This window comes from Calonectris borealis, chromosome 25, assembly GCF_964195595.1.
Source record: "Calonectris borealis chromosome 25, bCalBor7.hap1.2, whole genome shotgun sequence".
Taxonomy (NCBI): domain Eukaryota; kingdom Metazoa; phylum Chordata; class Aves; order Procellariiformes; family Procellariidae; genus Calonectris; species Calonectris borealis.
The window spans coordinates 3,828,837-3,851,423 of NC_134336.1; the positions used below are offsets into that span (position 1 = coordinate 3,828,837).

Below are 22,587 nucleotides of genomic sequence, written 5' to 3' on the forward strand. Positions count from 1 at the left end.
TTGATGACTGGTTGTGACAGATCTGTGCTGTAGCTCTCAGTGCATCAAATACAAGAAGATAGGAAACGGGCCTCTCGGGCAAACAGTTACATAGCAGAATTCCTTGGCTCAAGAGCACTGAAGCTAAAAGTTTCTTGGCATTCTGACTGCATTCCTTTTCCAATATGTGCTCAGAATAACTTGGGACTTTTTGGAGCAGAAGTGGGACAAACGTTTGAATGTAGACATGAAAGTCTATGCTCAGTTTAGCTGTTCAGCTGCAGCTTTGAAAATGCATTAGGTTTTGTTCAAAGCACTGTACGTAGTGGGCTATAATACTTCTTTTTTATTCAAATAATCCAAAAAGCCTGTCTTGCTTAAACAAAAGCAGATGCTGTTCGTTGTTTGTTCTTTTTGAATGTTATGCTTGTGTTAGGAGAGAAGAAAAGTTTCGGTACAAGTTGGCATTACAGTGTAAATGCATTTGACCTTTTTTGGTCCTCATTGGTTGCTTTGGTTTTGGTATTGGTTTTGACTTAGGAAAATGGACCTTAATGAAAGCCACAGTTCAGTGCTCTGCCTTAAATTTTAAGCAAGTTTTCATTCAGTTCTATGACTTAAAAGTAACTTTGCTTTGGGTTCCAGACGGGCTAAGATTTTTTTGTTTGTTTGTTTGTTTTTGGTAGTACAATAAACAAAACTACCTTCTGAATTTGAGTTTGGTTTATTTCAGTTGCAATCTTCCATTAGAACTAATAAAGCTCCATGATGGAATTATATCATATGAAAGAAGGCATGGGGTTTAGTCCAATACCCTAACTTTCTTTCAAACTGTATTGTTGTTGCAGCTGATAAATTCCAAAGTCTGTCTGATACAAAAATGTTTAACATCTCCCAGTCATTAACATTAATTTTCTTCCTGTGCCTCTTGGAACTTTGTTTTGCTGGTGGAGGGTCACTGCTTTTCCCTATCACATTGACAGGTAGCAAAACCTGGGCAGCCAAAGTCTTGGTTGATGTTATGACTAACTCCTGAGTTCAGGAAAAGCCCTGAAGTTTTGTAGTAATATTCATATTTGTCTCTGTCTGCAAAAAGAGTCTATTTTGTGCATAGGGGAACCATTTTGCTTTTTCATCTGATGCTATCACCAAAAGTATTTTAGTTCTAGGCTTCTGAGTAACTTCTTCCTTTCTACATCTGGTGATGGATCATAAATCTTTAAAGCTCTTAACCAGCCCTCTGCAATGAGTTTTTTAAAGTCATGTTTTGCAACTTGCAAATTAGCAAAATTGTCTTCTAGATGCTTGCCTATTGTCCATGAGGACACTATTCATGCATTTTCAAATATTGGTTTGAAGTTAGGGGAGCTGACTAGTGCTTTTTTAACTTAATATTCTCCTCAGGACATGCCTCAATAACATTTGCTGATGTTGTGGTACTGAGGCTAAGCCTCTGGACTTCATTTGGTCCTGAGCATCATCTGCACATGGATGGCAGGCAGTTGCATCCCAATGATTCTTCCTTTGGTTACGTGCCTTTATTATTTCTATTCAGAGGTTTCCTTAGTCCATATCAGATGAGATCTCTGGCAATATATGTCATATGGCACCAGCTCTGGTCTCTGGTTTTGAGGTCCGAAGTACTAAATACAAGATGACGAGTGAGGAGAGCTAATCCTGACGAGGTTGTGTACTGGCTCCTGTAAGTGCGGCTCGTGTGAGCAGACAGGCTGAAGCCTTGCTGAGTGCGGCAGCCAGTGACAGATCCAGAGTCACTTGAAAACAGCAGTGTACGGTTCCTGCGAGGTGCCTCAAAGTATGGCTTTATGCTTTTAGGGTGTTGCACTTCGGTAGATGCCTGCATTCCTCCTTTTACTTCATGGTAAATGTGTGGTAGCTTTTCCATCAGAGGAAGTGAGGTAAAGCTTAATTGGATGGGGGCATGCACACCTGTGCTGTTACTGCAGCATAACTCATGGGCTTTGGGTTTAGTAGCATTGTTGAAGTTGCCATAAAACTTGAAGAGTGGGATCAGTTCTGAATCAAAGAATTGTTTCTGCTTCCAAGTGTGAATTAGCCTGAGCGGTATAAAACATATATTTTCCTTAGATGGGATGAAGTGTTGTCTTTTTCAATATCATTTTTCAAAGGAAGATAAGATCCTGCATGCGGGGTGGGAGGAGGGGAGGAAGGTAGATAAGTATAAATCTACATTGGCATAATTTACCTGCAGGAAATGTCTGTTCCAGTGTAAACACAGTAATGTAACTATAGTGGAAAATTCTGAAATATACACTGCTATCTGGAGGCATGGCATTGTGGTTAAATATTAACATCCATAAAAGCATACAGCTATTGGAAATAGACTGCAGAGTGAAGTCTTTCTTCATGTAAGCATCTTGTGAGGTGGGAACACATTAATCCATAGAGTAGCTAGAATCCTTACAGCAGTTGCATGTGCAATAGAAAATTGTGGATTGAGCTAGTATAAAGCAGAACGCCCAGAGTAACCAAACCGACTGTTTTATGCTTTTTGTAGATGCTTTTAGAATTTAGTCTCCTGAACACATGCCAGCTTTTAAGACAATCTAGTATCATTAATCTGCTGCAAGTTTTACTTTATTTTCCAAAGATAAAGGAGGCAATTTGTAATTTGTGGCAGAAAGACAACTTCTTTTTTTCTTTCAAATCTTCATTAATGACACTAATAAAGGTTTGAAGAAAAATGGTTGTATATATTCTCCACAACAAAGTATTCAGAAGAATAATCAGCTCTGACAGAAGGGATACTTGTAGAAATGAGACCATAAGCTTGAGGCAGCATAAATCAGTTTATGAATCCTCGTGTCCTGGTATTTATCAAGAACTATTGAAGGCATCTCAGCCTTACCTGCAGAGGCACCATGAATTTTTAAAAAATAAAATAGCCTTTTGAGTTTAAGACAGTTTCACTGAGAAGCTTTCTATTTTCCTCATCTTTGAAAATCCTACTGTTACTCCTCTTAACTTGCAAAGCCTTTCTTCATTCTCCCCACTTGGCCCTCACTCAGTGCATAGCTGGGAACTGGCAGAGGATTGAAGAAAAAGCAGTTCCTTTGCCTGAGTGTCTAAACCTTTCTCTAGTTAGTTCTGGTCCTAAAGCTTAGTTCTCTTGTGATGATACTTTTTGTTGGCTTTTCTTTTCTTCCCTCTTTCCCAGCCCCTCTCACCCCTGCTTTTTTAAAACGCTGGATCTCCACCAGTCAATGCTCAGGCCTTGTGTTCAACCCTTCCACTTGTGTAGCTCTGCTTCTAAATACCCTGTGCTTAGTGAACATAATTGTTTTCTGTCATTTCTCTGAGGGGTACAGCCAGCATATCCTACAATACGTTTTAAAATGGCCTTGGGAACAGGTAATAGTGATGATGAAAGAATTAGCCAGGTTTTGAGAATTGTACTGATGAAAATTATTCTTGGATGTACTCTCATAATAATAAGCAAAATCCTTTGAAACTCGTGTAATGTAAAGTACGTGTCATGGCTGTTTTAACTACTGAATCAGTTTTCTTTTCAGAGGATTGAATTTTATAACAAGATTCAAGGTTTCGCATGTCTGATTCTAGCCCACTAAAACCTAAAATTTTGCTACTCAGCAATACATACTTCATTGTCAGAGCAATCATGAGATGCATGCCATCACTGGGTGCCCTGGAGTGGCTTACTGTTGCTATGTAATGGACCTTTGTTGTGGTAGGACAAAGACTTCTTGATAAATTGCCTATAAAAAGTGGCTTTGGAATATTACTTTATTGTCAGTGAAGTCTCTATGTACTTACAGTTATGTCTTTCCTTACAACACCTGGGATACAATAAAGATTCATAGTTCCTGGTTGCAGTTGGCTTGCTGTGGCACTACACAGTGGGAGATATAAGCAATAAACTGGAAGATGATGACAATTAATTAGCTATGCCGTAGAAGAAGGAAAAAAGAATAATAAAGAATAAAAAACAATATTGACACTGGAAAACTGCTGTCATAAAGTATGGCTGCTCAGTTGAATATGATTAGCTGCCCTTTCTTGACTGTTAAGAGCAGCTGGATCATCTTCAGTGTGAAAGATAACTTATTTTGTTGTCTGAAATCTTGTTTTGATACATTTTGTGAGCAGCTGTTAGAGGACATGACAAGTAAATAGGTTAGTTGACTTCATAAATGTGCAAATTTCACTAATAAAATCCTCATTATGTCTGCAGCAAAAAAATCATTGGAAGGTGCAAGTATTTAAAAAAAAAAAAAAAAAAAGAAATAAAATGATGCAGAAGTCCATGCATACCTTCCCAGTACCTGAAGTGTATTTAAATATTTTGAGGATGCTCATCTTTGTGCATTATATGGAGATACCTTCAGGATATCTGGTCCAGGTGTGTCAGCTGGACTTTGAGAGCAAAGGAGTGTTCCTGCAAGGTGATACTAACTTTGACTGGAAACTTGTTAGGTCTTTGGAAGAGTTAGTGTTGTGAAGACTCTGTAGGCAATAAAACCCATGAATTATTACTGAGTCTGTCCTTATTTAAAGATCTTTCAGTAATTGTGAGCATGTGTAGGTGGCACAGTCCTACCTTTTAATTAATGATCTGTTCTCTTCTGCAGGCTGGCAGTGATGGTGAAAGCATAGGAAACTGTCCTTTTTCTCAGAGGCTGTTCATGATTCTTTGGCTGAAGGGAGTGGTGTTTAGCGTCACAACAGTTGACCTGAAGAGGTAAGAAATACTTGGTTTATCTGACAAGCAAGAGTACAGTACGCTTGGTGTAACAAATGTTTGTCTGGGGCTTCTAAATTTTGCATGGCTTATTTTCTGAAATCAGAAAGAAAATCTGTCCTCATAAATACTAAGAGGCAACCTTGATGTAAATGGTGCATTCACTGATGGTTATTTAGAAGTATCTGTAACCAAAAAAAAGAATGGGTCTGATAAATTCCCTTGAATTTGTTAAATGATGCTCTTCTCTTGTAAAAGTAATAGCTGACATGAAGTCTCTTATAACTGAATACTGAATCTTACTAACTTCACATTGAGATCCCACAAGTGAAGACTGCTGGATAAGTATTTTAGATCAATCTGTGATCAAATCTCCAATGATTATTGGATAACTGTCAAAAATAATGTGCAGCCTACTCCTCTTTTTAAAGATTTGAAGATAATATTGCTTATTATGCAGTAAGAATAAAAACAATGTGAAAATATCTGTCCATGAGGTAAATATGAGCGAAATAGAAGTGAAATGGGTAGGAATAAAATGTAAAATACCCTGCCTTTGTATAGTGTTAGCCAGGTATGTCATGATGCTGTGTGTCACCTAAATTGCAACTTCTCCATCTATGAAATGAATACCTTAGTGGTTAAGAAGGGTGAGATGTGAATCCAGGAGTCTTAATTTGCTAAGGTTGGGTGGACTTTTATTAGAAGTGGTAATGCTAAATTCAGCAGAGGCCTTGTGTTTGTTTTTGGTGTGAAGTAATGTTTTCACAGCACTAATGTAATGTAATGTTAGTCACTGAACTCTCTGGAGAGAGGAGAGACTGCCAGTGCTTACAAACCTTATTTTCAGAAATAAAGCCAATAGAAATATACGGTGTTCTCCAATGAATCAAGTGTAAAACGTGTAAGAAAGAAATCACCCTGCTAGACTTAACCTCTTCTTGTAATTTTTTTGAAGGAGGTGACTTGCTTTGATTTTTAAAAATCACTGAGGTTGCTGCTTCAGTGCTGGCAACTAGTGTTAAATATTTCCATGTGTAGTAAGGCTGAGGCAGACCACTCAAACGGAGCGGGAGAAAGCAGCTTTTGTCAACTGTGTGTGCATTTCATTTGTAGCAGCTCAAAGATCTTCTCTGGCCAATGTGGGATTTTACTGCAAATATAATTGTTTCTGCCAGCACACATAAACCAAATATATCATATCTTCCATTTAGCACTGCATGTGGTTTGTAGAAACCTCAGTGCTTGCGTACTGTTCGTAGTTTTGTACTTCCTTTACTTTTAATGGTGCCATTATTTAACCTATTGCAGCTATTGGGGTGGGGTGGGATGAGAAGGTTGAAAGAGACATTTTATATTTGGAAGCATTTTTACTGCTGAACCAGTCTGAGAGATATCATTAAAATGCCAAAGATGCCTGATGGATTGGCTTTATTTGTGTCCCTTTGGTAACTTTGAGTTAATTGGATGGGGGAATGGGATGTAAGACTAAATTTTAGAATATAAATTGGTTGCAGATGTTTAAAATTGTCCTTTCTTACACAAGGAAAGCTTTCTTTCCGTTTTTTTATATTGGGGAGGGGAAAACACAAAATAAGTGCAAAATTAAAAAACTGCATGAGAGTAGGTCAAATGAACTCTACTTTTTTGTTATATGCTGAATGTGTTTTCTGGTAAAGGAAAAGAAGGACCACTGAAGCTAATTCAGATTTGAGTAGATGTTGATACAAAGTTAATTTTAGACTTTATTTAAAGCTTTATAAATACAAATTTAACATTCTACCTAGTTTGAGTAGTGTAGCTTGCAGAATACCAAATTCAGCTAACTGCTCAAGTGGAAATGTTTATACCAAATGTTTTTTTTTCCCCTTAGCATTACCAGAATGATAATAGGTGCTAGATGTTGCCTTAATACTTCTAATAGTGTTACAAGAAACTGCTTTTACAAGTACTTCATTAAAGCCAATTACCCTCTCTTCTTTTTGTTCCTGTGAAAGACACAAACTTGTTGAAGAGCTGGGTAGTAGTGGTTTTAAGCACCCGAATTTATTTTGCTAGCCAAAAAAAGAAAAAGGGTTTACTTGCAGACCATGCTTCTGCCTCGTAGCGTGATTTCTGCACAAGAGTAAGGCAAGCCGTGTCTGTTTGTGAGGCTTAAAAGGTCATGGTTGGGTACAAAAGTTCACAAGTAAGTAACTTGGGACACAGGAAAAACTGAGTCTGATTTGACTGACTCTGTGGTGTATATTTTTCCCTTCCATAGTTGCATTGGACATCATACTGTGCTAACAAAAGAACATTTTGCAGTTCTCAGTTCTACTCTTAAGACACAAAAATACACACACAGGCAAATAAAGTGGGACGTACTGCCCTTTCAAAGAAATCATGCATTTCTCGCTTCTGTTTAGTCAGACAGAGGCTTTATTCTTTCCCTTTTCAGAAGCAGCATTTCAGTGCTCAGAGATTTGACTTGTTCTGGTGACCAGAGCAGAGTTGCAGTGCATAAACCATTTGTTGGGCTTGTAACAACAGTCAAGGCCAGCTTGCATTCAGTTAAGTTTTGAAATCCTATTTTAAACATCTTGATTGTGTGGTTTTACAATTATGTTGACAGACAAAGATTAAATAAAGAGATTAGTAAATATTAAAGACTGCCCAGAGGTGAATGCAACTTCAGCAGTGTAAAATACTGCTTAGGAACTGGAGACAGGGGTCTTTTTATTGCTGGCATTTTTTTTTTTCATGTTACTCTTCAGACACTCATCACAGTACTTGTGTAATTTATAAATCACTGTAGAGCATACTATGTTTTGGGGCTGTCTTTTGTCTGATCTTCAAGAAATTATTTGAATGCTAATTGCTCTTCTGGTTTGTGGCAAAGCCATGAAATGTTTATACCTTAACTTTGGTGTTAAAGAGCCTGTCCACTTAATTAGCTAGTGATAGCCAGATATTTAAGTATGTGGCCCTACCTCCAAATACCCCCGTAAACTTTGGGGCGGGTACTAGCTATCATGGAATTGTTTTGAGTCGTTATAGAAGTTTTTTGGTATGTGTGGGTGTTTGTGGGGTTTTTTTGTTTTGTTTTGTTTTTTAAAAAGGCTGTCCAGTTTTATCTCTGAAGTAAACTTCACTGTAATATTTTTAATTGCCGTCTTGTTTGGACTATTAAGGGAAGTTGTACTCTTAGCCTTTTAAGGATATTCCTGTGTACTTGTGGTGCTCTAAAGGCTGTGGCTTGTATGTGGTAAACCAGGGTTTGTTTACTGGCAAGAGTAGCAAACTGGAAGTCAAACCCTGTATTATGTTTGGGCTTTGGCTGTGGGATGTTAATCTCTGCTTTCTTTTTCTTGAAAGATACAGGTGGTCTGACTGGAGTGGCAGGAAGGGTTAATAAAATGCTCTGGGATCCTTCAGATGCACTCTGATTCTTTGGAAAACTTTTTTGGTTAGTTCATTAGACTAGTCTGTTTCTGAAATAAAATCTTTCCTTTGATAGTATTATTGCAAATCCGGTGGTCTTGCCTGTGTTTGTTTTTAAAATAACATTCCTTTTGAGGAATTTTATCTAGCCAACATGCGAAATTGGAAGTGAGCCACTATGACTTCCTGTAATTGTTGTGGGTTACAAAGCTGTATTTAAATGAAGTGTTAAGCTACTTAAAGCATTAACCGATGACAGACTTTAAATCCTAAAAGTAAGAGGGTGATGGCAACTGTTAGTGAGAAGTAAGTTCTTGGAAGCTTAAAAATTGAGAATGGTTAAATTCTTGTATTAACAAGACTTCTGTCACCTGGCTAAAAGCAGGGTGCTTAATGTTTCTAAGTATGAAAATCAGTTTTCTCATTCAGTTTTACCTATACTGCCAGGTACTCCTATCTGTCGTAAGTACACTTTGGCCCTATATACTGTTGCTGTTTGCCCTGCTTAAAATGTTCAGCAGTGGGCAAGGACATGAAATCCTGGCAGGGGTTCTTAATTTTGTAAGAAATAGAGAGCAACATTTCTACAGGATAAACTTGTAAACTGTGCTTAGTTTACAGAGTCTGAGTGCTATCCCTGAAAACACTGCTTTCTCATGCTACCCTGAATGACCATGTTTGTGTATATTACTAAGCTAGTTTCCCTGTCCAGTACAGTGAGGAGGCTTTCTTGAACTGTAGTTCCAGTATCCAGTAAATCCAGTTCCTGCATGCCTGGTGCTGGCTCAGAAATTTGGCCACGTCATACAAAGCACAAACCCAGTTCAAGGGTTACGGTCTGGTTTGGATTTGTTCAAACAGTAACGAAGGGGCAACTTTATCTTGGCAGACTTTCTGCTGGATCAGGTATTGTTGTTCCTCATTCAGTATAACGCTAGCAAAAGGTGGTAGTCATCCTGTAGCGTGTGCTCTGGTCGACTTGACAGAAATGTAGTTGTACAGTTGTGCCTCATCTGGATCGTGTGTACTGTCGGATGTTGGTACACAGGGATGGTCTGAGGAACTAGGAATTGCGGACTGTCCTCTGAAATGGGGAGAGGTTCTTAGAGAAGTTAGATCGTGTCCGTCTGAGCAGTCATCCTGGACTGTAGGCAACAGCTTCATCAGAGGGAAGTTTTAAGTGCCGCTACTGAAGAAATGCCAAGCAGTACTGTAATTTTATTTCTGCTTGCACTGAGACAGTTGCACTAGCTAATGGGGGGACTAACTAATGCTAGGGACTAACTAATACCGTGATGATTTACTAGGGAAAAACTGGCTGCAGCTTTTTAGATGATGCTTTGCATTTTATAGCTTGTAATGAATCCACATCTCATTATTGACTTCAGCTTTGCATCTGACTCTGCTGACAAGGCAGATGTGAGAGCTTTACCTTAAAGAGTAAGTTAGGCATTTTGGGCTGAATGAGTAGGTATACTGAATGTATATGCGCAGCTGACATATAGGCCTCTAAATAAATGCCTGCAGTGTTGTTCCTCGTCACTACAGTGTCACAGCACAACTAGAGGAGAGAGAAGCCAATTGCTTATAAAATAGACTGGCTTCACTTGATAAGGATTATTATGAAAGGAGCTGGAGTGAATAGTGAGAGGTATCACCAAAACTGACTTAAGATTTAGAAATGTCTGAGTATTTTAGCTTGATTCTGTTTCTCTTGTGTCTAGTCGTACTAATGTCAGGGATTCTCCTCCCTTTGCCCGAGTGTGCTGCTCTTTATTTACCAATAGTTTTTTCACTGGAGGAAGCTTTAAGCATCATTTTTAAACTTGATGTTTAAGCATCTGTCAGCTTGTCTAGAACCAGATTCTGTGTGCACATAATAAATGGTTTATACATGCTGCTTTATCTCAGACTTGCTTATTTCCCGAGAAGCTCCGTGTAAAAAGGGAAGATTATCACTGATCGCAGATTACGCTATATATAAACTCTGTACTGCAAATCTTGAGAAAGAGAGAGTGTGTGGTGTATATATCCCCCTGCTAGTCAACGTTATATGAACTTGAGAAAAAGCATAGCCAGAGGTAGGAGGAAGCAGTTGTTTTTAAGTATTTGAGATTAATTGTATCAAGTATATATTCAAAGTGCTAATCAAGCTGTAAACTCACTTTTTAAAAAGAAAACTGGTGATACCTTTTTAAAACTGCAAGGATGTGAAAACCTTGGGCAGTGCTTTTGTGATTGTAGCAATGAAAGCTAGGGTCATGGGTTACCTTTTGTGTTGGTTTGTATTTCACCCTAGAAAACCGGCAGACCTTCAAAATTTGGCTCCAGGCACTCATCCGCCCTTCATAACTTACAATGGTGAAGTGAAAACAGATGTGAATAAGATTGAAGAGTTCCTGGAAGATGTTTTGGCTCCACCCAAGTAAGTGTTAAAATGATAATTTGTCACCTTAGATTAGATGGAGTGTTCTCAAAGGAGTTTTCTGCACTAATTAAGATGTTCTTCAGCATCAATAAACTGAAGATTAGACATTGAAAATAGCTTGGAGTTCTTGCTTGTCATACCTTTCCTCCCTCCAACTCCCTCATCTGTATATTAAAAAATACTTTATTTTTAAAACTATTTTAAAATTGTCCTTTGTAGAGTCCTGTCATCCTTCCTGCAGTTTTCAAACTAAATGACTTTTCCTTTTGATGATTGGGGCACGCCATTTGGATGATGTGTCCAAATAATGTAAATGAAGATGAGCCCGTTATACAAAACTTAGTCCTGACTCCCATAATAAACTGGGAATCTGTTTTAAGGGGATGTGCGGTGTTCTTTTGGAGACTTTGATTTGCAGTCATTCTTCTAGGTGTTATTTAAGTCTTCAAGAGTTTGTCGTTTTCTTGTTTTTACCAGAAATATCAGTGAAATTTGTATTTAATGTTAAATTTTTTTTTTTATTCCTTCCAGCTTTCTATAAGCAGATGGACAGTTGATAATTGTACAGAATCAGTGATTACTAAATGCAACTTGGAAATAATTTTTAAAAAAATTAATTCCTTCATACTAGGCATAATGATGAGTCCTGGAGATTGATTATTTAGTGTTTGGAAATTATGGTGGAAAATACTGAACACTTTTAAAAATAGTTAGATTACACAGCACAAGCATGAGAAATGTGTTCAAGCTTTCTCTAAACTATTGGCTTTCTTCTCCCTCAGCTGGCAGGCAATGGCAAAATGCAGACACTGCCTTTAGCAAACTGAACTGTTCTGTCTTTTTAGTGTGGCAAGATTTTACTTTTTTGTTAAAAGATTTGGAGTCCATGATATTCTGGGACAGCTGATATTAATTTAAATGAAAAAAAGATCTCCAGTGAACAGAGAATGGACCAGAGTATTTAATTTGTTATCTGTTTGATGCCTAACTATATTCTTGTTTACAGAACTATGATCTGCCCCCTTGGCAGCCCTGCTGTGCTAGAGTAAGGGAGCTTGCTTTTGTGACCCCGGGCTGTTTCAGACACTCTGTGCTTGAAACAAATGCCTGATTCAGAAAGCAGAAATATGCTTTGGTATTCCTCTGAAAAGTGATTAAAAAGTGTTGGGTTTAAATATCTTAACTTAAATAGAAGTGTGTGATACTACACTTCAGAAGCAAGTCCTCCACATTAATCTGAAGATGGATAAATTGGTAAATGTACATGATGTAGAATTTTTTTTTTTTTTTAAAATAGGGCTGTTTTGGGCTAGTTAATATATGATGAGCATCATTCTGCTGAATGTGCTGTAGATCTGCTCCTTTCTACTTTTTAGGTACCTAAAACTTTCACCAAAGCATCCAGAATCAAACACTGCTGGAATGGATATATTTGCCAAATTTTCTGCATTTATCAAAAATTCTAGACCAGAAGCCAATGAAGGTAGGTTACTTGGGGGCCAATGGCTGTGCACATGTTGTTTCATTGTCTTGTGTTTTTCAGAGCAGCTTTACGGTAAAGTGTCTCACTGACAAATTTTGCTGCATGTTGATGGACACTTGAGGGAGTCTCATGAATTAAACCTGTGGTTTAAAGTTAATGGTCAGAGACAAAGATTTCAACACTTCCAAGGAGAACTTCAATTAGACAGTGTTCAATCGGAATTTTAGTAGGGTATGCATGGTTTGTAAATATCCCTGGCATTGAAACTTCTCTATGCAACAGCCACTCAAAACTCTTGAACTAAGTAGAAATAATTGAACTAAGTAGAAACATCCAGAACCAAATTCCATGCAGTTTGTGTCATGCCCCAGTGGTTGAGTTTCCACACATTTGCTGTGAGGCCTTTCCGCACACTTGGTTATTTGACCTTTCTAGGATTGAGGGCTCCCATTCAGAGTTCTGAGTTAAGCTTAGTTCGTGTTGCTTTCTTTAAAGACCTTTCTGTGTGGAGAGAACATAGTAGATGGAAGGTGAGGGCCCAATAAGAGATAAAGAATGCACAATTAGACCTTTAAATAGTTTAGTACAAATCTTTTGTCCTCAATGTACTCGGAGGGAAAATTTAAGTCAGGGAATCGGAATGCCTTTCTGCTGTATTTCAAATGGAGAGATTGAAAATATTTGTAAACAGCCAAGAAATACTTTTCCATTTTGTGGGGTGTGCTGCCCTCTGCTGCTGTATTCCATAAACCTCCTCAGTAGTCTGTGTGTTTAGTCGTGGCTGTTGGCTGAGCATGTGACATTAAACAGATTACGTTTAAATGAATATAAACCCTAGCATAGCTTAATTCTAATTAGTTTAAGTCAGTTAAGAATAGTCTTAAGAAATGGACATAAGCCACTTTTTAAACAAAAAATAAACACTTGTGCACTGTCTTAGAGTATTTTAAATTATAAATTAGTGCAAACTCATGTATAAACCAGCTTTTAAATAACCTGCATCTGTGTGACGTTTAAAGGGATTCCAGTTCAGTTTCAGTGTTACTAGTGACCAAGAAGGCAGCTCCAGCAGTAGTGTTGCCACAAAAATTGTAAAGGGTTAAAAATCCTTCAGTATATGGTCTGTTCTGGGTGGTACAGTGATGTAGATTTTGTTTTTCAGATCTGGTACTAATATCAATATTCTAAATGATAGTTTGCTTTGAAATTTGTGTGGTGTGGTTTGGCTTTCTTTTTTGTTCTTAAAACTGTTCCTTCCTCTGTAGCCTTAGAACGTGGCCTCTTGAAAACCCTCCAGAAACTGGATGAGTATCTGAACTCTCCTCTTCCTGATGAGATAGATGAAAATAGCATGGAGGATATTACAATTTCTACCCGCAAGTTTTTGGATGGCAATGAGATGACATTAGCAGACTGCAACTTGCTACCCAAACTACACATTGTCAAGGTAAATAACTTCTATGTTGTTATGCGATAATGAAGGACAAACTACTTATGTTTATGACATTCTGGAGTCCAACTCATTTCAACCATGTAAGTTTAACTACGGTATTAACAGTGCATGAAATTGTGCAAGGCTTAAGTAATTCACAAGGGTTTTAGGGATAGAGCAGTTGAATTCGGTGAAGGTGTGAACCAGTAGACAAGTTGGGTGGCAGATGATAAAACAGCACAAGCAATAACCAATGTGGTCACGTTGGAAGTTGCAACGCTTAAAAGAATGAGGTAGAAGAAGGAAGGTGAACCTCATGTGACCAGTTAATGTTTGAAGTGGATGTCTTCTCGCATCTGTAGAGAAAACTGCTCTATTAGCAACAAAGTAAATGACACAACGTGAAATACAAGGATTGTATTAAAAAAAAAAAGTTGGAAGTCTAGAAAGAGGTAGCCTAGGATAACTACAGGAGTGAAGATGTGCCTATATAATCGTGGTTTGATTTCTTTTCACTGTCTCCAGTGATCTTTGTCAGTTTTGTACTGCAGATGGAGCCACAGATTAAGTTTCTGTCTGAGTGCAGAAATATTTACTTTAGTGATGACAGTAATACAAACCAAGCGAGGCAGTACGCTGCCAGGTCCGGGCATATCCCAGAGGGGCAGGTTCTGCTGACTTCAGAAGTGACTCTGAGTGTACGTGTTGGAAGGATAGCTTATCGAGAGAGTGACAAGGGATGGAAAAGTGGTTTAAGTTGAAGGATGTAACTTCATAATCTAATGCTTTTGTTCTAGGTGGTGGCCAAGAAATACCGCAACTTTGAGATTCCCAAGGAAATGACAGGGATTTGGAGATACCTGACGAATGCTTATAGCAGAGATGAATTCACCAATACCTGTCCTGGAGACAAAGAAATCGAAATAGCTTACAGTGATGTAGCCAAGAGACTCACTAAGTAAACAGCACTTGCAAAAGAGATGACTTCTTGCATATTCCATAACAATGCTTCTAACAGACTGCTCTTTTCATATAAGATAGCAATTTTTTTTGCATGAACTTGCAGTTATTCAAAGTTATGGTGGATAGACCAGGTACAGTAATTACCTAAAGTTTGCAGACTTAATTATAAGCTTGTTTTTCCTTACCTCCTTTCACAGCAAGTTTGAATATCATTAATGCAGTTATGTTAATGTTGCACTGGGGTAACTCTAGATTCTTCAGTATGAAGGGTTATCTTGCCCCTACTACTTTTCTTTGCAAACATTTGGTCCCTGTCTACGAATTGGTTTAGGATACTGTCTTGCTATATGGTACAAGGAATATTTATGTATTTTGGAATTTATTGCTTTTCCAGAAGATCTATACACAATTGTCATATCTGTGACACCTTGAACTGTACCTGCTCGTCTATCCTATTTACATATAGAAGGGAACTTATTATCCAAAAGAGCCATTTGCAGAATATTTGGCAACGTTTTTAAAAAAAATTCTCTTGGATTTAAAATCATAGTAATGGTTGAGAATGGACTCAAATGTGAAACTTGGATTTGAATGACCTCAGACATCAGGGAAGTTTGAATCTAGGCTTGAGTGCTATAGCAGGAAGCTTGCAGTTCAGAGTTAGTATTTAGTTGTGTCTTCAAGCGCTTGACGAGATTAAAAAAACCCAATTTTTTTTTAAATTGGCGACCTACATTTGTCCCAAATTCTGAGTTGCAGCAAACGAATAATTGTCAGGATGCCCTTTACCATCATGAAACCAGAAGAACTGGATGCTTGCCATCTGTTCACCTTGAAAATCGCAAGTGGCTTTCTTTTTGGTAGTTAAGAGCCTTTATTTTGTATAGGTCTTTCTGGTGATATTTACTTATAAAATCTGTGCTGTCATAAACAAAGTACATGTAAACATTAGTGTCCTAGTTGATAAATAGCTACTGTATATGGTGAATAGCAGTGCAATGATTAGTGATGCAAGACTGAACACTGATAGCTGTTAAAGTGGGAGTCTTTCTGGGAACTTTTTTAAGCTATTTCTTTACTGAAGAAAGCTAAAGTGACCTTTAAAGATAACATTTGCCTTAAATTATAGTATGCATTTTTTCCTGAAAGGAAATCTATTAATTACTCTTGTAAAGAAATGGTGCGTGAAATCCAGTCCTTTACATTGAATTTATCTTAATTACTTGTCTGTGCACCTGGACTGCAATTTTGCATAATCATAATCATTGCACTACTATACATAATCTTTTTACAGCAACACTGAGGAATAGCACTACAATTTTTTTAAAAGCAATTTTCAAATCTTTCTAAACCAGGGAATAGTTTTCTTGTTTAAAATTAATGATTTTGATGCATGAAATAAACTGCTAGGTTATTTTTAAAAGACCATCATAAACAACTCCAAAGACTGCTAGACTTATATGCCTATTTTTTTGTAAAGATACTTTTATATTTAACTGATTTTAGAAGCTGGAAAGTGCTATTCCTGGTGGGTTGTTCTTGGAATATTTAACATTCTGCAATAACATGGAAATGCTCACATAACACTTTTATACACTAATTTTTTTGGTAAGCACTGGCTTTATGAAAACCAGCCTGACTTTTCTAAGCGTCCTGCTTTTGCTACTTTATATACCCATGAAGTTAGTTTGACATAGAAGAGGTAGAGTAAAAGATCCATATTTGTATACATGGCTTGTGGTGCCTTGTCTTGCCTTCCTAGAGCTAGAATTCCATTATAAAGGCAGTTAGCAATCCTGTTACATGTCTTTCAAAGACAACCATAGATACACTTAGACCCTATTATGGTTTATTACAGGGGTGTGTGTATTACAGGCACAGAAAGAAAATTCTGCAGAGCGACCTGGTTAGGAAAAACTTAACTGTAGCCTTTTAATAATTACTGTATTCTAATGTCACGTTCTCATCCTGAATAAAGTTTCTCAGCCATAATAATCCTCTGTAGGGATTCAGTCTTTGCTACAACGTGACATCTAGAAAAAGGAATAACTTCCTTTTTTGTTAGATAACACCATTTTTAATGATGTTAACATAGGGTAAAAAAACCCCCAGCCCTCATTGGTTTGGTGCTCTTTGCCATTGTATATAATTAACCTTTAAAAACAAAAATATAGGAAGCAATGTGATTGTGGGCATAACTTTGTTAAATTTTTAACTCTACTTTGAAACCTAGATCAGGATGGCCCTTGGAAGTTGTAGTAACCGGGCCTCACTCCTTTTAAAAGCAAATTAGCCATTGCGTGCACACTTTAGTACACCAGGCAATTATGTGCATGAAAACACTTTCATGCCGTTTTCTAGTGTGCGCGCTGCCTGCATATCAATGCAGACAAATACTTGCTAAAGTACCAGGCTTGTTTTCTTTTATAGATAATATATTCTCTCTACTTTTTAGGCAATCTTCAAACAATTGTAATACATTATATTCAGCATTAAGTATTTTAATGATTGTGTCTGAAAGCTTGTAAACAAAGTTAAAGCTCTTGCTGTAACTAATGTATTTCTTATCTCAGTACAATGAGGTATTGAGCGTCGGAGCTTTTCCCTTATAGGTGTAATTCAAATGAGGACCAGCTTAGCAATTTCTAAGGCGGTTACCGTATGATAGCTGTTAACTGTCCTGTGTGAAAGGAGCTGGTATCTTTTAGGCTGCTTATTGCAGGGTTGTGTTGTGTTGTGGCAGAAGCTGGCCAGCCTCTTGCTGGCTTCAGCAAAGGCCAGGAATCTAATGGAGAGCGAGCGGCTTTCACCTCTGTAGGTGATCCCTTCAGAACAGCAGAGTTACAGCTAGGGTGGTGTGTAAAAGGCTTAGCGTCTGGTGTGGGTAGAGCACTTTCATCTGGCCCCAATCACCAGCGCTACATTAATTAAAAAAAGCCCTTTCATAACTATGTAAATTCTTGACTTCTGTCAACTTGTTTACAATCTGATCTTTAAATGCATTTTTAATTTCATCAAACAGCAATTAATCTACCCCCTGTTTAAATTTAAAATGATGCTTCTAGCCCCTTCTACAATTTAAAAACAGCAGTTACCCTTTCAAGTAGGCATTCCAGTTTGCAAGTTGGTTGCATGTATTAGCATGCTGAATAACTTACTTTATTCTCAAGCTGAAATATGCTTAAATTCCCATTAAAACAGGTGACTTGTGTATTTCCTGAACATAAAGGGAAAATCCATCATCTTCACCCTGTTTTTGTGTGGGAGAACAGATTATACTATATGCATGATTTTTTTTTTTTCTTAACAAAGCTTTCCTTCTTAAAGAGATTCCTTATGTGTAAGAGCTGCCTGTTGAACAAGAGGCATGTGAATTCTGAAACAATTTCATGCACTCCAAAGCTTTCCTTTCCATCTACTGTTCACTGCTGGTCTGTGTAAATGTCCCACACGGACAGTCACAGCCATGTAGCTTGTACGTTTGCATTTTCCCATAAAATTGGTGTTTTTTCCGCAATGGGCATGTCTAAACCGATTGAGAGTAGCGTGCAGTTCCATGATAAGAAGAGAGATGTAATCAAGTTTTTATGCTAAAGTAGCAAATTAGCATTTCGTATCAAAGGAACACAGACATGAATAAATTGAAGATGCTTGAGCCAAACCCACTGATGCCTATCTCAATGTAGAACAAAAAGTGGCTAAGTACAGTCAACTTTTTTTACTCTTTGCCACTCAGAGTACTATCTGAACACATTCAATTAATATTTTCAGAAGAAGGCTTTATCCCAAGTGAAAAATATTTAATCTGCCTCAGAACCTGTGCCACCAACTATTTCATTTTGTTTCTGGAGGGGGTGTGGGGGATGGAAGAATAGTGGAGCAGAATAGGATATCGAGACTCCCAAGACAGGACATCAAGAATTGGAACATTGTTTGCAGAAATACTTGAAGAGTTGATACAATTTATTGTAGTTTGCTTATGTCTTTCACTCTCTGGAACATCTTTTACAGATATACCAGTATACTGCTGGCAGCTATTGTTAAAAATAAAATTATATTTTCACTACCAAGCAGATCTTTCTCTTATTTCTGAAGACTACAGTTCTCGTATGTGTAAGCTACAACTTGAATGTGGTGTGCTAAACTACAGAACAAAGCTTTGTAGTAATTATATTCTCAGTTTTTGGCCTTCTGTTTTTTTCAGCGGTGGTGTGATTTAAGGCAGAATACGTGTTGATTCTAACATTATAATTAGCTATTGTGCCCCTTTAACAAAGTTAGGAACTTAACTGTCTTAAAGTTAAGAACGAGTTGAGAGATACTGAATTCTCCTACAGAAATCATGAAAAGTGGGGGTTTTTTCAGATTTTAAGTGGAAACTCAAGAACATAAATTTTGGTAGCTTGTTTTTCTGTGGAATACTAGGTTTTCAGATTAGACTGTGAAAATTGATTAAAAAGACATCAAAAAAATTCTCATGTTTGTTTCAACTTGTTTCCACCCAGATAATCCGCTCAATAGCCTTTTCAAGAGTTGGGACTGAATTGATCTCATCTACAGAATTTATGGATTTCAGGCTCGGTGCTCTTATTCTGAGTTTCAGCTGTGTTTCCTTACTGTCTTCTGCTTTCAAATATGTCTCAACTAGCCATGGTAAACATCGTACACCCTTGCTTTTAATTTGAGTGTGTTCACTAGGTACTAGGTCTTCAGAGCAAAGACCACCAGCCCCTAGTGGAAGTTTTCTTCAAAACTTCCTCAGCATTATCATGTCGATCTCTTGTCTGTCTTACGAGTGTTTGAGGTGCATCTGGGGTCTGATTTTTGTTTTTGAAAAGAAATTTGTGGAATCCAGAAGACATTCCTGGAGCCTGTAATCTGGGACGCCATCATCTGAGTTTGAGCACGTGCAGGAAAGTAACAGACGTGCTTGAAGTACTAGCAAATCCAGCAATTAAACCCGTGGTGGGATTACTTACCTGTATCACTATTATTTTAGTGACTGCGAGGTTTGTGATCAGAGGTGGGTTTTGCAATAAGATTTGCAGTCGCCTTGTTTGAGTTTGGTCACATACTTCCATGAAATGCAACAGGGTGTATCAGAAGGTAATGTAACACGCTCTTCATGTGAAGAGCACACTGAAAGGGAATAGTGTTGAGCTGTGAAGACGGCGCTCGTCCTGCATGGGAAAGGCAATAGTCTTAGGATATGCAATAAGTATTTTGTATAACTGTGATTTGCTGCAAGACCTGCTTTGACTAGCTAATAACCTTTATATTTTTTGCTAGATTTTGTTTTTAAGATACCTCAGGTGACTCTCCAGTCTGGTGCGGAAGGTTCCTCCTGGATCTCCTAGCAAGAAACAGCTGGATTTTGGCTTCAGCGAAAGCTATGGAGCCCACTCCCACACAGTTCTGTGTAGCTGCTGACTGTGAGCAATGGAAACAATTTAAGAGCTTGAGGGGAGCTAGGTGAGACTGAATGTTTCATACTTGTTTCTGACCACTGCATTCTCCCTGTTCTCAGGGACAGCTCTGATCCGAATGATTTTGAACTTGGCTTGAATCCAGGTTTCATAGCTCTGGCTTACCTCTCCAAAAATGTTGCCATGATCCCAAGGAGAACTAGTCCAGAGATTTGTAATGAACTCCAGTGGTTTAGGATCTGGACTACCTGAACTGTGATAAGTAGTAATTGTGAAAGCAGTCGGTATCTGTTCACCTCATCGTAAGGACTGAGAGCGGTGCAGTCTGAGAACTGCAGTGACTACTGTGAAGTGTGTCACCCTTCTCCCGTGTCCTGTCCACCCCCCCAAGATCAACATGCTTTAGCTAGACCCCAGTTACATTTAAGTGACCGTTTTCTTTCAGTTTGTGCTCTGCCCTATTCTAAGTGAGCCTGACAATGTCCTGGAAATTGCTGTCAGTCTCTGGTATGAAGCCAGGGGGAGATCTAGTGATCTTGAGCAGTGATTCACCTTGAGATGTGTTTTTAATGGCACTAGCCTTGAAATATTGGCACTTTGTTTGGAAATACTATTTTAGATACTCATCAACTTATTTTTGTGATGTTTCATTAAGAAGTTCCTAGAAATAAACTAGCATTTTGTTAGCAGTGTTCCATTTTTTACTTAGGGCTATTGGACACATTTCAGAAGATTGATCTGATTTGTCTTGGTCCATTCCTTTAGCAATTAGCACGCTTTATCAGAGCTCTAGTTTTTTTATTGCAAGGAGCCTAAAAGATACTATTTGCCAAAAGCTTCAGTAATATTAATTGTGCTGTGGAAATTCCAGAAACAGTTTTCTAATTACTTCCTCAACTCAGTTTTCTTATAAACAGCAGCAAAATACAGTTGCTAAAAGGCTGAGGAGACCCTGCAAGTATCTCTGTTGAGTACTTGCTGGTGTAGGAATAAACCAATTTGTCAGAGGGTAGTCGGGATTTTTATGGAAGGAAAAGAAACCTGGACAAACCTTTGTATTCAGTGGGATGGAAAAGGAACTCATTTGACGTGGTTGCCTGAGGGCTTTTGGACACTCATTACAATGAAAGCTAAGTATGAGCTGAATGTCTAAACATTTTTGCTGTCTCTGAACGTCTCCAGGAGAAAGAGGGTGGATGTAGTGACTCATTAATCAAGAACATGTTTAACTGTAGTGGTTCCCAAACTCCTCTCAGTGGATCACAGGTGGTCCAGGAGGCCAAGGAGAGCCTTTGATGGGCTTATATGAAGCAGGGGATAGTGCTAACAGCGTGAATGGTCCGTGAGAAGTTGACTGACCTTTTAATCACAAACGTTTAGGAACTGCTGCTCGAGGGCTTTACTTTCTTCATTGAATTCGTTCTGCAAAAGCAAGATTCACCTTGAACTGGTGAATAGTTCACACCCAAATGCTTGGTTTTGTGGTGGTCTCCTGAAGTCAGTAGGCATAGTGGTGAGACTTAAAGCAGTTTAATCTCTAATGAAAAAAATGCAGCAACACTGGCAATAACAAAGCTCTTTAGTCTGCGTTAGTATTTTTCCAAGACTGCCAAAAGTGTGTGGTGGCTGAGCAACTTGGGGTCGTGATTGCAGTGTTCAAAAGTAACCAGAGATTGGGGGAGGTAAATTAGTCAAGTGTCTTGCGATAATTTCTGAAAAATATTAACTTAAGGCGACGTAAAGAGCCTAGCTTTTAACTGTCTGTGAGAAATGAAAAGTCTGGAGGTAAGCAACCCTTCTCCATGCAGATCCTACTGCACTTGGTCTTGCTAAATTTCTGATGAGCTCTCAAAGCTGATGCTGGATGGTTTCCAGAGCTGGAAAAAGAGAACTCATGATTCTTTGACTCAAGAGAAGAACTGCTGTGTTCTTACCACTGGACAGAGAGATGAAAACAGTTGCTAAACAAAGATCAAACATGTGAACTTTATAAATAAACAAACAAAATTGATGCTAAGGGACGTCTCAACTCCTTTGCCTACGGCAAAGGGCTTGGCAGGACCTAGGAGAATGACTTTGTCAGTTTGCACATGGAATTCTTATTTTAAAGAGTCTGATCAAAGTGATACTGCTCCTCTTAATGAGTTTGAAGGTTATGCTGGTTAAAAATGGCCTTCTCTGTCCGTGCATTGGTTGTATGCAGGGTAGAGGAGAAAGCGTTTACGGTGCTGAACTCTAGATGTAGGACATGACAAAATTGTAAATTATGTATGATTTAAAAAGCTGGTTGTGAGAAGCTGCTGTTGATAGTAAAACACTCAAAGGCAGCAGGTTTCACAGTGTGCTGAAGAGGGACCTTAGTCAACTGTGAGAGGCGCCTGCAAGGGAGAGCTCGGCAGTGGAGGGGTTTCTCTGATCTGATGTGCGTTTCAGCCTCCCATTCCAGTCCTTCCCATGAGGAAGATGGGACTGTGTGTCGCAGAAATGGTTTTGCTCAGTATCTTACAAGAAGTTGGTGGCTGGAGTGGGAGTAGAACCCAGGAGTACATAGCCATTATGTTTACCTTTTTTCCTTCTCCTATCAAGTTTGAAGAGTGACATGAACTGGGAACAGGAAGCTTGTTGGTCAGACTTTTGCCCAACATGTAGATCTAGCAGTCTTAACTCCCCCTTCCTGTTCCCAGCATTAAGTAACTTCCATCCTTGACAGCT

The 22,587-nt window shown here is 38.3% G+C and overlaps 1 protein-coding gene across 1 annotated transcript in view; it reads left to right on the forward strand.

The window, feature by feature from the left end:
* CLIC4 (chloride intracellular channel 4) overlaps positions 1 to 18,519 on the forward strand; it is a 33,160-nt gene extending 14,641 nt beyond the window's left edge. The window contains exons 2-6 of the mRNA XM_075173432.1: positions 4,611 to 4,720; positions 10,443 to 10,568; positions 11,948 to 12,054; positions 13,320 to 13,501; positions 14,284 to 18,519. Of these exons, the coding sequence (XP_075029533.1) occupies positions 4,611 to 4,720; positions 10,443 to 10,568; positions 11,948 to 12,054; positions 13,320 to 13,501; positions 14,284 to 14,448 (690 nt within the window). The 3' untranslated portion in view covers positions 14,449 to 18,519. The remainder of the gene's footprint in view (positions 1 to 4,610; positions 4,721 to 10,442; positions 10,569 to 11,947; positions 12,055 to 13,319; positions 13,502 to 14,283) is intronic.
* The last annotated feature ends 4,068 nt before the right edge of the window (positions 18,520 to 22,587 follow it).